We start from the raw sequence: 16881 nt of genomic DNA on the forward strand, positions 1-16881 counted from the left end.
AAAATACAACTGTTTTCTGTTACACAAAGGGACATGCTTGTGATTTTGTCATTACTATTGTACACAGGAGTAGGTAATCCCAATTTCTAACCAAATTTGCAGGGTAATATGCTTTTATAATTGTCCTAGAATTCTGAGGCACACAGAACCTATCTGGAAATGTCAAATGCCCAAACTCATTTGAAGAAGCACTCTCCGCCTCGCCCCCCCAATTTCATTTCCACTTTAATTTGTTTGATGTTCCTTGATATTTCAAATGTCCCTATTGGATGTTTCAAGGGGGAGGTGACTTGGAGGTCGAGACTACTGCTCTAGGGTAGATGGCCTGCCTCCTCAGCACAAACCTCCAGTTAACTTGTTTTCATCCCCCATCTGTACCCTCCACTGACCATGAATACCCTAACTGTCATCATAGAGACTTTCTCCAGTAACTGATGGAAGCAGATGCAGAAACACAGCCAAGCATCCAGGAGTCCAGTCGAAGGGAGAGAAGAGGGATTCTATGAGCAAGGAGCATCAAGATCATGACGGGGGAAACCTACAGAGACAACCAAACCAAACTAGTGGGAACTCATGAAATTTAGAACAACTGTGGAGCCTGCATGGGACTAGACCAGGCTCTCTGTATAGCAAGACAGCTGTGTAAGCTGGGAGGTGGGGAGTGGGGAGCGCGCACGGGCTGGCAGTAGGATCAGAATTCATCCCTAGTGTAGGCAGGCTTTTGGGAGCCCACTACCTATGATGGAATACTTCACATAGCCTTGAGGCAAGGACAGGGGCTTGGAACTGCCTCTACTAAATGTATCTCTACCTTCTTATAGGAGGGAATGGCGGGTGGGTTGAGAGGGGGAGGCTGGAGAGGTGGAAGAAGGGAAGAGGGGGAACCTTGATTGGTATGTTAAATGAAGAAAAAAATTTCTTAATTAAAAAAATTAAAAAAAAACAAGTAGGCAAAAGTTAGATAAATGAAAAATATTAACTACCATAAACATAACTACCAATAACAATGTATTTATTTATAATATTTTCTCCATGAAATTTAGAGAAAAGTCTCTAATGACATTTAAATATCTGCTATTTTTCATCACAAAATTAAAATCAGTCAAGAAAGAAAAAGGCATTTGAGAACTTTTAATAAATGGATTTTTTAAGTTTATTCAATGACAGTCTCAGTATGAATTTACAGTCCTTTGGAAGGGAATTTATAAGAACTGTAGTGATGAGAAAAATGAGACAATTACTTCTAAATTTCAATACTACATTTTCAGTTAAGACAATTAGATTTACCTAACCCTGAGGAAAGCACTGAATACCACTAGTCAGAACAGTTTTTAATGTTACTATTAAACTGGCATTTTTATTCTTCACTTATTTTTACTGAATTTCAACCATAAAAGCAGTCTACAAAACCATCATCTAGACCCTTGGTTTATCTTATAAAAATTGCTCAAAATGCCAAGGGCATAGCTTATCCATGTTCAGATCTGTCTATATGCCTTCTGTATGATTTTATGTAGTCAGTAACTTCAGTCAGTGTATTAAGCAACATTTAGAAATTTTCCTTTCTTGATTCTTTTAAACCAGACATTCCCTAACCATTTCTCCTCATCCCCTTGCTCAGGTTTCACTTTTGCAACTAGGTTTTAAAATACGTATCTTAGTTTTATCAAATTCTACTTAATGCTCAGTAATTTCATGGCTGCTGTAAAAGAGAAACAATCTAGAAAAATTCATGTTTAAGGTAAAGGCAGATACCCAATACTACCCCCACAAAACTAAAGACGAATTATAATCTCACCAAGCATGCAGATGGAAACCACTGTTGATCCGACCGTGAAGCTGGGAAGTCACTGGGAGCAACCTAACTCTCACCACTTTAAGATTAACCATTTCCCCCTCAACATGACTATCTCACTTGGGAACAAGAGAATAGAGAAATACTAGCACTTTCAGTTCATCTACCATCAGAAGAAATGAAAGCATGATAGATGTAAATTCAAAGCTGAATTCCAGATTTCCACTTAAGTGTAAATGACCTTCCCTGGAAATGTTAAATGCATATGGATTAAATCTTCGAGTCCACAGTACTAACCCATTTCCCATCAATAATTACTACTTATTAGTAGTACATCAAAGTTTATTTGATGCAGTTTGGTAACATGAGAAGAAAGATGACTGCATTTACCAAGGACATAGTGTTTCAATTATAACTGGACAGAAGAATGCATAGATGCTTAAATAATGAGCCTTTTTGGGCCTACACCTGTTAAAAGCAATATATTCCAATACTTTCATGGTATGTATAAATAATACACATCTTTCATTATTTCAATAGTCTCTCTGACAACACACTTGGCTTTTATTAATAAGTCAGCAGTTATAAATACAGAAGGAAAGAGCTCACTGTATTTATTTTAAAGAGATGCAAATAGTTATATCTTTTACAGCAAAGCATTATTATTTTTTAAAAATCACTCATATCTAGGACTTAGGGTTGCAGTTCAAACCTTTAAAAATAGTCTGATGTAAGTTCAATTGTATTATAACCGCACTAAAAGGTACAATGTGTTTAAATATATCACATCATAAACAACTTATAAGATAAAAAAACCTCCCAAACAGACCATAATCTGAAAAAAGATAAGCAATTATATTTGTAAATCTCTAAGATTTTATTCAAATAATTTCACAGAATTTTCTTCCTATGAATTAATATAACTTCTTTTCTTAATAAACAAAAATAATACAGTTTAGGTTGCTTGTGTTCTCATAAACTAGGGTCAGGAGTTAAACATATAGCTCTATATGTTCTGCAAGATCAGAAGAACAGAGTAATCTGTCCAATGATTATTGATATTTAAAAAGTCTTATGAAACATTTCTCTCAAAATCTTCCTTCAGTAGGATAACATAATCTAATTTACATGCAATAGTTAACTACTCCACATTCAGTTCTAACATAAACAAGCACTTTCCAAAAAGGCTGGAAACTCAATCCACATTTGATACAAAACCAACTATCGTTCTGAGTTTTGTAAGGTCCACCTCAGCGGGAGATGCACTTGGCAGGAAGCTACCAGGAGGCACAAGGACTGGCAAGGGGAACCACCTAGTAAACGCTGGAGGCAGTAGCACCTCATGTCAGTCAAAGATGACTCCTTTCTCCTGATGAAGGAGCAGCAGTGACAGCTCTCAGCAAGTCCATCACAGGCAGAGGGCTGCACAGACCACCAGTAATTTCTTCTCATGTAAATCTATTCATTTTCCTATTACAGCACTAAGAAGAGCCAGCAAATACTCTTCTAGTATTTATGTAAGTGTTGTAGCATGAACACATTTACATTTGTCTCAGAATGAGCACTATGACTTCAAAAGCCCATCCACTGCCTATTTATTCTAAAAATAAAATTGCCCAAGTAATACTTATCAAATGATTACACTATCAGACTCAGTAGGGCACACTTAGTAAAGATCACAGAAACACTAATTTCTCTCTAAAGCACTTAAGAAAACACATGGAGATGCACAGCGTTTAACTCTGGTTCACCTTCCCAGCCGGCCAGGCTTCCTTACACATGGAGATGCACAGTGTTTAACTCTGGTTCACCTTTCCGCTCTGTCAGCCTTCCTTCCCTGTCGCCAGCTCCTGAGAGTAGACCACTTTGTACTCAGGAGCTTTTCAAAAATGTTTAATTTAATATAATAATTCATTTTCCATTGTTTTATACTACAAGAAGTGATTTTTTTCCCCCTGGTCATTTTCTAGGAAACTATGTCTACAGAACACTTTATTCTCTACAAAGGAACTAAAATTAAGAAAACAGGAAAATTCAAAAGGTCCTTCTAAACTGCTCTGGGGAAAGCTGACTCATCAACCAGAAAATTCTCTCAGATTTTTATTCATGTTGTAGAAGGGCTTTGATTTGATTCCCCCCACCCCCTTAACAGTTCCATGGCACTGACATCGAATCTGTGAGGATGCAAGAAAGAATGGCATTACTCAGCTTTGTTTTCAGCTGCAACTTTGAAAAGTCTCCAATGAAAAGTTAAGATTCAGGACTTTTAAGTGTTTATAATTTCTTCCTCTTTGACCTCTTAAGATGAGTTAAGGCACCAATTCTGTTTTCTAAAATATAGAGACAAGAAATAATAGAAATAATACTGGAATAAGTTGCCATGGAACCCAGTACCCAACTTCTGAAACAATGCCTTCTTACGGGAAAACATCTTGGAGGCATCTGAATGTGTTACAGCCCATGGCATCGAGGCTTGTGGGACACAAAACAGCTTGTCATGCAATGCCGATAGTTAAACAAATATTGTTTCATTTTATATTTTTTAATCATAGAGTTACTGTCAACAAGCAATTAGCATCTTCCTTTATGCTTTAGCTTCTCATTATTAGCAAATAAAATGGGAGAAGGAAAGTTTATGAAGCATCATACAAAGTGAGAGTTTAGCTCAATTCTTTTGGGACAAAAACACCTGACATTATTTCCATTTGATATATAAGAAAACCAAACCAGAAAAAAATGTCCTTGTAATTTAGTTATAACAAACTAGCCAGAGACTTCCCCTGCGCCTGAGTCAGAGCCTATGCTCAAGCCTGTGTTACTGATGAAGCAGCATTGTCCCAGGTGCCTTCATTATGCAACGAAGTGACTATTCCTGGCTCCTCCCTTTCTCTCCCTCCCTGCTCCCTGTCCCCAGCTTTCTTGTTGTCCTTCTCCAACAGAGTCACACTGCAGCCTCGTCTGGCTACAGACTCCCAGCCATTCCCTAACTCAGCCTCCCAAGGGACTACTCATGTTTCTTTTATGCTATTTCTTACAGTGCATATAAAACTATTTTGAAATCTTACAGAAGTCTGATTTTTATTAGAGCAGAGAGATTAAGACATTGAGCATCTGTCTCTTGCTGAAAGATCTATTTGTGAAATAAAACTCAAGTGCTTCTCTAACACATTAATTGCTATTGGATCAGCAATCACATTACATAACATCTCGATTTAAGTTGTAATTTCTTTTCCCCATGTACAACACAATGTAACTTCCTCCCAACAGTGAAGGAATTCCAATCTCTTAAGTGGTTAATATTCATACTCTGTCTTTTAAGTTATAAACTACTAGGGAAAAAACTGAAACACTAATCTGCAAATCCATACTACATAATAAAATCTCAGATAACCTCAGACCCATTATTCCACTGCCAATTTAATTGTAAATTTTAATTATAATATTTAATAAAACTTATGTGGTAAAACATTTTCACTGATAAAAGACTGGTTAAGCGATCAGAAACGTATTTCATGCATGCACTGCTAAACTACAACAATTCAAAGAACTAAATTGTTAAAACTGTATATATTGTAGCATTTAAAAACCAAAGATTATTAGATATAATTTAAAATTCTAGAAAGGTTTATTTTAGAAACACAGAAAAGCAAGTTCATCTTAGACATTAGCCTAAAAAGGAGAAACAAGTTTCACAAGTATATAGATACACATTTTAATGAATATCCTTACCATGATTTAAAAACCTATAGCACTTAGAGGAAAGGACATTTTGATATGAAAAATATTTAATTTTCTGTATAAACAATATAAATAAATATTTTCAGAACAAAGCATTTTAAAGATTAATAAAAGCATTTTATACCCAACAAAACTACTTCATTTTATTACTGTATCTTTCTGAGTTAAACTCTAAACATTGGAAAGGGAGCCCATATTCTAGTTCTGCAGATGTTTTTTAAGTGCTATGAAAACCTGCTCTAAGTCTGTCCCTTGTCCATAAGCTCTGACTACCCTAAGTGGCAAAGCAAGTTGCATGTTTAGAATGTGACTCGTACTTTCTGACATCATGACACTTCTGTGACTGACCGACACATCATTTCCAGTGTCACCAACAAGGCCTCAGTGTGCACTCCAGGACTCCCACTTAGCTTCGCAGGCAACCCCTTAAGAACATCTGGGAGCCTCTTCAAGGTCTCTGTGTTTCTAGCGTACAGATCCAGTAACCAGTCAGCGTGTGCACTGGGGGGCTCTGTGTGACTGCTGCAGGCCGTAAGCAGCTCGCTCAGATGAGCCAACCCTTGGAAAGCTAGGAGGAATTCCGAAGATAAGTCAAATATTGAACAAAAACTAAGCAACATCCTACTAAGTAAAAATGAACCAAATTCAAGCTGCTGGTGATAGAAACGTTTCTGTGTCTGAGCATGAAAGTTGTCCAGTGTATCATCTATATTGGTAATGGCAAATAGTTCTTCCTTGTCTTTAGGTGACAGCACGTAATCCAAGGGCAACTCCCCCTTAGAGTTCCTCTGCTGTAAAAGCTCTGGGCCTGTGAAAAAGAAATGGACAATGTTAATTTAATAAATATGTTTATTTTGGCAGTGTAACAGCTATTTCCTTCCCCCATCCCCCAAAGCTTAAGGGCTGTCTTTATCTTCACAGTTCTACTAATTAGCTGGCCACACAGACCATAACTGCCTATGTAGACTAATAGAGGTGTGTTTACAAATTTAAAATTCTAGTTACCTGTCTAAGGAAGTCTGCTTGAAAGGACATACTCTACTTAGAAAAGTAGTATAGATGATAAATGAAACAGCTTTTAACACCTTACCTGCAGCCACCTTAAGAACAAGACTTTCAGTATTCACAGAAGAAATTATTAAGTTTGGAAAAAGGAAAAAAAAATGTCCCCTTTCCATTACTGATAAAACACTCGGCAATGTGAAAACTATCAAACTCAATAGTTCATCTAGCTATCAAAACAACAAAAACAAAAAAAAAAAACTGCCGACAGTCAGAGTTAATACTTGCAAAGCAGTCAAATGCTAAGGACTCAAGTTTACCCCTAAGTATTAAAGGCCGTGAAAAGTGCAAAGCAACAACCCAGGACTCAGGCATGTAACACAGTACAGGAGTACTCTGTACTCGTCAGTCCATCTTGTACGAGAAATGTTACCTGGGATATGAAGGTACAATTGAAAACAAGACAGGAAATTACTATCATTATAACGTGGACCAAACCACCAGAAAGAGAATAAAACTCGTAATGAGGACTACAACCATACTTATAATGACTGATGTATAATTTGTAGAGAAAAGAATTCCAAATGATAATTGTATTATCTATCTTTGTGTTAACATTGCAAAACAAAAGTAAAATATTCTAATTTATTCCTGTTAGGAAAAAAATACGAATACCTGAAGTAAATAAAGTTTAGCAATATATACCTTGATATTATTGCTCTCAACCCCAAAAGTCTTGAAATTAATTTCAAGTGATAATGCCAAGCCATGTGACAGATCCAAACCCAGAATCTGACTGGCTAAGTAAACAAAACAACAAACAAACAAACAAGCCAATGGACCTTGACAAACATCAAGTACAAGCAGGTTTTCTCTCCTAAATCAGAGAATCACCACTTACTGCTCTTTGTTAGTAAAATTCGCATTGGCTGACCTAACACTACATTATATTAATAAGCTGGATTTCATACAGTAATACCTCATATCACTTATATCATTTGATACAGAAACAAGTATTTACTAGAATGTCAGATTTAAATCTTTGAGTAGAAAAACAGAGTTATTTAATAGGAAACACATTAGGTTTAGAGAACAATAGTATTTAAGAAAGAAGGTGGAAAAACAAAAAATACATCAATTATGAAACAGTGTTTGGTAAAACAGTCACACTTAGCCTTTAGGGGGCAGGAGAAGACTATAAATAGCCAAATCTTTCAAGCCATCATGCAATACATTCTTTCTTGGATGTACATAGCAATGCTCCCCTCCTCAAAACTCAAAAAACCAAAACCCAAAACCAAAACCAACCAAACAAACAAACAAAAGCCCACATAAAGAATATGTGTTTTGTTTTTACACAGAAGGAAATAAATGCCTTATTTACAACATGAATACATCAAATTCTAAGTTAAAATTAACACAATATAAGCAATAGATTTACACAAAGGTTTGTTTTTCTCATTACAAGCCAGTTATCAGTTTTCTTTTTTAAAACACTAATTAGGTTGAATATTTTGAAGCACAATTTTGTAATAGTTCATATGCAGAAACATCACTAAGACAGGAGTTGCTGAAGGTAAATCTAGAGACTCAAGAAAAGCAGTAGATGGACATGAAGCTTCAGTTAGCCTCTTCACAAAACCCTTGCATTACACTCACTACCATCTGAAACCTGACTTTAACTTAAGACTGCAAATACGAATGAGAAAATATTCTTGGATATCTTCTCCATACTCTATAAAGGAACACCTTATAAAGACAACACTGCCTCCAGAGTTATACATACATATGCAATAAAACAAGAATGGAGAACCGAGTAGTCACAGGAAGCACTGACTCCAAAGCTTTAAGAAATGCCTAGTTCACAGACACCATATATGTTAAGTAAATGGAATATTAAAACCAACATGTTCAACTGAACATAGGTTTTAATAGTACTTATATATATTATACAATGATTCTAACAATAGCTAATAAAGGGTAGCTATATTTTGGGAGGCTTTTTGTCTTTACCTTTCCATGACTAAGAAATAAGAACATCTTTCCTTATAGATCTTAAACATAAAGTGTTATCTGCCTCCACGGGATTTATCAAAAGCCTAGATAATTTACCGAGATCCATTTAGCACACACACACTCACCCCCGTGCTGCAGGAGCAGCTTGCCAATTTCTACATGTCCGTTTGACAGTGCATCATGCAAAGGAGTCACCCCGTCCACTTGAGTGAACAGATCTACCTCTGGACAACGTTGCAAAATTTCCTGGACACACACTGTGTTGCCATAGTTACAGGCTTCATGCAAAGGCGTCCAGCCAGCATTGTCTAAAATAGAAATCAAGGCAAGTTTTAAAACAGCAGAAGTAGTACTGTTGGTTGCAAAGTATTGATATTCTATGACTACCATCCTATTACTCTGTAGGAGCTTCATATATGAAAAACAGCTTTGGTGAAAATGAATACAGTGTAATCATATTTCTATTTAAGAAAATGAAAACAAATAAAAAGCAACTTCAAAATATTAATGTTAGAATATGACCAGAAAAATTACTACTAAAATATTTTATATTATTAGCTCTAAATTATCACATAATGAATTATTTTGGCTTGGCTGCTAACGGTATTTTTAAAATATCTTCAGTAAATTAATTTAAATGGTTTTTCTTAATGTGACATAAAACTATTTTGTATGATAAATTTTAGGACACTGAATGAGAGCACAAAGACCTAGAGAACTTACCTTTAACATTGATGTCTATTCCTGGCAGAGAGAGAAGGAAAATCAATTTCTCCACTTGGTTTTTTATGCAAGCTCTATGCAGAGCTGTTTCCCCTGCCATAAAAAATTAATAGATTATTCCAGAGAAGACAAGATATCAACCAAAGAAAATAATCAAAGGCCATGAACTAGAAGCTCTGGACCCATGCCAGACAATTATTTATTGAGTTTTCCTTCTGACTGGTTTAAACATCTCTTGAATTAAAAAAAAAAAAAAAAAAAAAAAAGGCGGGTGGGCAGGGGACCCCAGCAATCCAGAGCTTCTGTTCTGTCAGCAATTCAGTGATGAAATTCTACAGCTGAAGCTTTAACACAGGCATTGTCTTTCCCTAGTTCAAGGTTTAAAGCTTCAATCCTGCTATAAAAACCCCAAATGACAGAAACACCAAAAATACTTGGTTTTGCAGCAATAAAAGTTTTAAAGCGCAATTGCCCTCTCTTAAATTTATTCATGAACCTCCGCTAAATGTAGGGCTCTTTCTTATACAGCATTTATAGCTTAATTCAAATGAATGTTCCTGGCTAAGCACGAGTGCCTCCACATACTCAAGTATAATTCAGAACTTCAAATCCATTAACAGATGGTTTGCTGCTTCTCAATAGGCTGTCTGGCTTGGCTACAGCAGCACAGAGGGAGAAATGGAAGAATCTTAATATAAACACCACACACACACACACACACACACACACACACACGCAAGCACACACACGCGCACAGAGAGAGAGGGAAAGAGGGAGGGAGGGAGGGGAGAGAGAAAGAGAGAGAGAGAGAGAGAGAGAGAGAGAGAGAGAGGACCTTATGTATCACTTAAAGGTGAATAAAACTAGCACATACATAGAATGGCGCAATTTTTGCTTGGAGGAATGTAGTAAGTAGCTGCTGGTCAAAATTATCGATTCACAATCTCGCTTATAACTAAGAATAGTAAAATGTAAGTCATAATTTGACATTAAGAAAAATGGTTAAATACTTGTCAGTGACTGCAGGAAACAAAATGAAACATGGACATAATTTGTTCTTGCTATAAAATACCAAGTAGCACATTTTTATAGTGCTCAGTTTTACAGATTATCTCTGCAACTTCTACTGAGCATTCCTTCTACAAGCATAGGAAGTCTCTTCAAGTTTTTCTGTATTTCTCAATTTTCTTCCTCTACCAACTCCTTCTGCTGTTCAGCCTAAAGTCATTCATATTCATTTTCCATTTTGAAACAATAAAACAAAGAAAATAGGCACTAATCTTTGAAGTGAATATCTGAGTTCTCACCTAATAGTCTTCATATTTTGAGCTAAATGGGCAGTTATAAACTATCACACGGAAAGATTGTAAAAGCTTTGCTGTCACTGTTTTCAGGAGCTAATACATATCATGAGTTAATACATGTGATACAGTTTGTAAGTAAGAACACTTTGTAAATCTAGCGACTTGGTTTGCCTAAGAAGAGATGCCTTGCAGATAACCTATCTTCAGGTTATGAGCTATAGAAGTAAAGAGGTGCTAGAGTGAACGATCACAGCACTATTCCTGAAATTCCATCCATTAGGCACTTAGGCTCCAGTACTGTTAGAACCAAAAGCCAGACACATTTCAGTCTGGGCTCAGTGCCTAGAAGAAAAGAGCCCATATGCTTAACACGGCTCTGTAACATAGCCTACTCCTCATTCTTTGTTCACAAAATGTGTAGGACTGAAAAGAGAGGAAGAATGAATTATACTTTCAAATCAGAAGACACTGATCCTAAGCAGCACAGGTTGATGTGGAAGGGCAAGGTAAGGAGGGCAAGTCTGGAATGAGCTCAATGAACGCTGCACACCAATGAGCGTCTGGAAAGGCAGGGGAGACAGACAGGGAGGGACATTCTATTAACCAGGTGCTACATGACCACTTCTTTTGCATAAATGAGTTCAAGAAAATAATACGCTATCCATGAAGGTATTTCCTGGACCTAGTCCAGTATTTAAGTGAAAACATTCATCAGGGCAAATGTGTGAGATTCTCAAGTACTGACTACAACCATGAAAAGTTCTTAGCATAAGTTCACTCAGATCCTTGGGATACCTTTTAGATTAGTTTTGTGAAAATTCATCTTTGTAATCAAAGAGGGGCAATTCTCCTTGGAACATGACAATTCTCCTTCTGACTTCTTCTTCAGTTTTTTCAATGACGAGGAACATTTAGCACGGTTCAACTCTCTGAAAAGAAAGAAAACGAAGGGAAGCTTGTTTTTCAGTAAGGCATGCCAGCATACATAAGATAGTAGTTTTCCTCCTCCTTTCCACTTAAACCACTTACTCATTCAATCACATTGCTTTCCAATTTTTAAAATGATGTCAGCTATATAGAAACAAATTTTGATGCATTAATTTTCACTTTATTAGTCTATACCTCCAACTGCTCACTACAAAGGTAATGAGTATAGAATGTCGGGCAAAGAAGAAACCAAGTAAATCACATTTGGTAGAGAAAATAAAGCTGAAAGCTAAATAAGAATGCAGGCCTCCATATCCAAAAACCTCATTTATATTACAAAAATAAGTAGTACTACATGTTTCAGGAAAACATTTGTATGAAACAGACTTGACTAATAGTTTCATTTCTTTTGGAACGCACTTAGGAGGGAACTGAGGTCTTTGCATTATAGTAAAAGAAAGTGCTGCTCTTATATATTTATAGGTCTAAAATTGAGTTTTCTTCCAATCAATACAATGCAGACAATACCCCAGGTAACCTAAAGTTCAAGAAAGTTCAGAGTAAAGGCCATATTCCAAAACAAAGGACAGCTGTAGAGCAGCATTACTTACGGAAATTCTGGCCGACCTTCCACTTGTTTTTGCTTTGCCCCATTCAGCATTAGTAACGCTCTCTGAGACTCTAGGCAAGGGCGCTGGCCGATTTTTTTTGGCAACTGCATCTTTCCAGCTCTATGTATGTCCATTTCTCCCAAAACAGGCAAATAGGAGTCTATCTGTTACAAAGTAAGATTATATTATTACTGAAACTACAAAGAGCAGTAAAATGAATTACTTGATCAGTTTACTAACAAGTCTGGTTTTATTTTCTTGATTTCACAACAACATTGCCACATTATCTTCTCTAAGTACTATTAAATATTAAAACTGACAGTTCTGTGTAATTATCTATGGAATTGTTTTGTCAATATCTTGCAGATGAAGATGCCTTTATAAAATAATTACATTTTCTAGTTCAATCTTAATATACATTTAGAAAAGTTCTTTTGATTAAGTCTCATATCCAACTTACAATGATTTACATATTTTCATACCTAAGACTTCTAGACAACAGGTATTTTGTTATTTCAATTTTGCTAATGGTTTTCTTCAACAGAAAGATAAGTCCAGAGTAAATGAAATAAGCAGTGAAAATATCCTTCAAGCATGTCCTGTCGCAAAGCAATTTGCCCAGCATTTCAATAAACAAAGGGACTTGGTGTTTGTTGAAGAAGTTTCCAGAGCTTTAGACCTTAGTGTCTAACATGGCCAAGACAACAGGAAATGGGAGCAAGTGCCGCTTATATGTGTATGTACATAGGATACATCTTCCCAAGTTTTCATTTTTAAATGTCAAGTACAAAAAAAGTTTGATATAGTTTCAAAGTATTATGGCAAATCTCAAGAAATACTTTTTTCTACTTATTCCCCCCAAATAATCAAAATTTCTACTCACTAATCAATCTCTGAAAAGACATGTTTTTACTATTTATTTGTGAGTGTATTTGGAGGGGGGCATGTATGTACATGGTAGGAACTGAACTTGGGTCCCTGGAAGAACACTGGGCCACCTCTCCAGCTCTACTACTTTGTTTTTGAGATAGAAAATACCAGCTCTTTAATGTGTTGAAAGATTTATGAGTTGTGTTCTGCCCACAGAACACGTTTATTATTTATGAGAAATAACTAAGAACTGAAAGTGAACTCGTGAACTCACTTCTTAGGAAAAAAGAAGAACCTGAATAGGCAGGCTTGCTTACTATTTTCTGGAGGGAGAGCGGCTCGGGGGCGGCACAAGCACTGGCGGGGCCCTGTAAGCACAGCTTCTTGAAGATGGCTTCTGCGACAAACATCTGAAGCCAGGAAGACGAGAAAGAACAAATGAGGGTCTCTAGTTCTTGTGAAGAAAAATCTGTAACAACAAGTAAATACAGTCACTGCTCCACCTTATACATTTTCCTCATTTTTCCAGAGGGTGCTACTCAATTGAGTGTTATTTCCTAAGCCAGTAAACTTTAGTTATAATTTTGAACCACTATGGATGGTGTGTGTGTGTGTGTGTGTGTGTGTGTGTGTACATAATACATCACACACATACATACATATATTCCTCCTTGTTTTTCAAGAGAAATTTTATGGTACATATGCCAGCACTTGAAAAACAAACGTTATCACTTTAAAATTCTTAAAATCATACATATAGAGTGTCAGATATGCTAGTGCATGCCTATCCTAGCATTCAGGAAGCAAAACCAGGGACCTCTGTGAATTTAAATTAACCTAATTTACATAGTTCTAGGGCAGCCTTAGCTACATAGTGAGACCTTGTCTAAAAACTAAAACAAACAAAAATTACAAAACCATGTATGTTGAATAGAGTATATGGTTACATCATTATATAAATATGAGAGACTTTACCTTTGACTTTCCAAGTAACATTAACAATCTCAAGTTGGATCCTTTTTGGAAAACTAGTTCTTAGTTTTAACTAATTTATTTAATTAAAAAAACAAAAAACGAACTGATTAAATTTTCTTTTGACACAAGGTCTCACAATCTTGTGAGATCCAGTAAGGCTGGCCTTACTCACAATCGCTCTATGTCTGTCTCTGAGGGCAGAAGTGTACTATGGCCAATAACAGAGTACGTATTTTTATTTATTTTAAGACAGGGTCTTCTGTGGCCCTCTGAATTCTCTATGTAGCTGAGAATGACCCTGTACTATTTATTCTCCTTCCTCCACCTTTCAAGTGCTAGGATTACAGGGAGGTATCAGGAGCCCTTAGTTTTTTTTTTTTTTGGTTTTTCAAGACAGGGTTTCTCTGCGTACCTTTGCGCCTTTCCTGGAGCTCACTTGGTAGCCCAGGCTGGCCTCGAACTCACAGAGATTCGCCTGGCTCTGCCTCCCGAGTGCTGGGATTAAAGGCGAGCGCCACCACCGCCTGGCCAAGAGCCCTTAGTTTTATTGAAAAAACACACATGTAACAAATTTGTAACATTCAGTCTTGAGCTGATGGAAAGAAGTTTCCTCTGATTTACTCAATGATTTTTTATCACTGACAAGCTAGAGGACATATACAAGTAAAGAAGAAATGTATAAAACAAATATGTGAAGATTTCACTAAAATTTGCACCCACTCTACAATGAGGTAATTTTAATTTATGAAAAATAACAAAACCCACAAATATCCTTAAATCTTTTCTATCCAAAACTTCAAGTGTTAAGACAAAACTTCATTAATATACAGACAGATTAATTGACGGAGATCAACTACTAAGGTAGAGGATTTTCATGTCATCTATTTAATGATATAACTTTCTACTAAACTTTCCATATAAACAGCAGCATAAAGAACACACTACAATGACAAAGGTCGAGATCAACCAACAGGATACTAAAAGAGCTAAAGCTGAACGACAGAGCACAGTATAAGAAGCTGTGATACAGAGATCAGTGGAATAAAGGCCTAGGGAGAAGTCTATGCTTCCACAACCACCAATTTAACTGGATCCATTTGTATGGCCATGGGACTGTTGGAACGACACATGTTCTTTCTCATCACAACAAACAGATCAGCAAAGGAATATGAACAAAGTGTTACTGTAACACACCATTATCATTATCATTTGTGTAAGGTGGTTTTATCAAGACAGCTTCTAGGCCTACAGAGCAAGAAATATTTACCCTGATTTTTTTTACATAAATGAAAAATCTAATCCCCATCTGAAGCTAGTTTCTCAAGAGTTTCAGTTAGGATAAAAATGAAATTCAGATAAACATGAAATTAGGATAAACATGCAGAAAGGAAATTCTGTCTGAAGTGTGAAAAAAAAAAAAAAACCAATACTATAGCTCTGATGTGAAAGTGATAGGGCATGAGATCTAATGAAAAGAAGGATTTTACCTGTCTTCTGAAATATACTGCCTTAATTCTCATAAAATAATTGTAAACTTCAGCAATTACACTAAACATAAATGAGGAAGGTGAGTTGATATCTTCAAATGAAAATGATATAACAGCCAAATTTACCATATTACCAATGAGTAAGAAAATACAGAGAATAACTGAACTGATGTAAAAATCCAAACATACCCAAACAAAACAGGCAGGAATATCTACCAAGATATAACAGCAACAACAAAAGAAACTGGCAAACAATGATTTTCAAATTTCTTCATAAAGATTTGAACAAAAAAGACATTATTAAAATACATGAGAAAGTCTGGTGTTCCAAAGCTTCCATGATAGATGAATATTTCAACTGTATTTTGAATACAGAAAGGCTGCTTCTGTTTTAAGATTAAACTATTTACTTTATTCCTGTCTTTTGACAAACCTTAAACACTAAGCTCTCTTGAGCAAAAATGTAGGAAGATACTAATTTGGATTATTTTTAGAAATATATGTCAAAAATTGTTAAATGGTTTGCCCACTCCATAATTTGAAACCTATGGAATCAATTCTATATTTGTGTGTGTGTGTTTTCACTGTAGCTTCTTATTCAGACTCTCTGTGTGTGTGTTCACACACACGCGCGTACACAGAGGCCAAAGGATTATTTTGTAGAACTGGTTTTCTCCTTCTACCACGTGGATCCTAAGAATGAAATTCAAGTTACCCAGCCTGGCAGCAGATGTGTTTGCCCACTGAGCTATACTGCTGCTGCGCACACTGAGAAGAGTAAGCAAAGAGCAAGGGAATTCACTTCAAAATAATGGCTTAATTTCAACTTCATCTAGAGTTTTAAATTGGTGAACAAAGATAAATCCCTGTCACCAAATTAATGATTGTGCTCACAGTATTAAGAGTGATATTAATGCTAAATTTTTAGCTCAAATCAGTAATCAGCCACAGGCTCCAACTGCTAGGGTTGAAATCTGTCATGCGAGAACAGAGTAACTTTCCTAGTAAGTAAGGCACATCGAATGTCTTACTTTGGAGTGAAGAGCCACCCAGAATATGAATAAAGAAAGCACTGGAGCAGTAGCATTCCTACTGATCTCCATGAATGCAAGGGCTATTGTTTCATGCATTGGGCTAAAGTATAAGTCAGATTTCATTAAAGGCAGCCATTAGACACTGGCAACAACACAAAAAACTATATTGACAGTCTGTAATGCTGATGCTAATACTTTCATTATTGGAAGAAAACAAGGAATTGTTAGCTAAATTCCCTGGCATTCTAGCAAATTATATCCAAACTGTGATTTTTAAAAACCACTAACCCACCTAGAAGAAATGATTGGAAAGAAGTGATAAAAGCTTTAAGGTAAAATTGAATTTGAGCTAAGGAATGTTGAAAAGCCACTCAACAAATGATGTCTGTTCTAAAACAG

The 16881-nt window shown here is 36.1% G+C and overlaps 1 protein-coding gene across 8 annotated transcripts in view; it reads right to left on the reverse strand.

The window, feature by feature from the left end:
- Positions 1-2337: 2337 nt before the first annotated feature.
- Slf1 (SMC5/6 complex localization factor 1) overlaps positions 2338-16881 on the reverse strand; it is a 71310-nt gene continuing 56766 nt past the window's right edge. For all 8 annotated transcript variants that reach the window (XM_076551996.1, XM_076551995.1, XM_042261775.2 and 5 more), the window contains 6 exons: positions 13304-13455; positions 12117-12280; positions 11374-11507; positions 9275-9367; positions 8677-8859; positions 2338-6341 (listed from right to left, as the gene is read on the reverse strand). In XM_076551996.1, coding sequence (XP_076408111.1) covers positions 5860-6341; positions 8677-8859; positions 9275-9367; positions 11374-11507; positions 12117-12280; positions 13304-13455 — 1208 coding nt within the window. In that variant the 3' untranslated portion in view covers positions 2338-5859. The remainder of the gene's footprint in view (positions 6342-8676; positions 8860-9274; positions 9368-11373; positions 11508-12116; positions 12281-13303; positions 13456-16881) is intronic.

This window comes from Peromyscus maniculatus, chromosome 15, assembly GCF_049852395.1.
Source record: "Peromyscus maniculatus bairdii isolate BWxNUB_F1_BW_parent chromosome 15, HU_Pman_BW_mat_3.1, whole genome shotgun sequence".
NCBI lineage: Eukaryota > Metazoa > Chordata > Mammalia > Rodentia > Cricetidae > Peromyscus > Peromyscus maniculatus.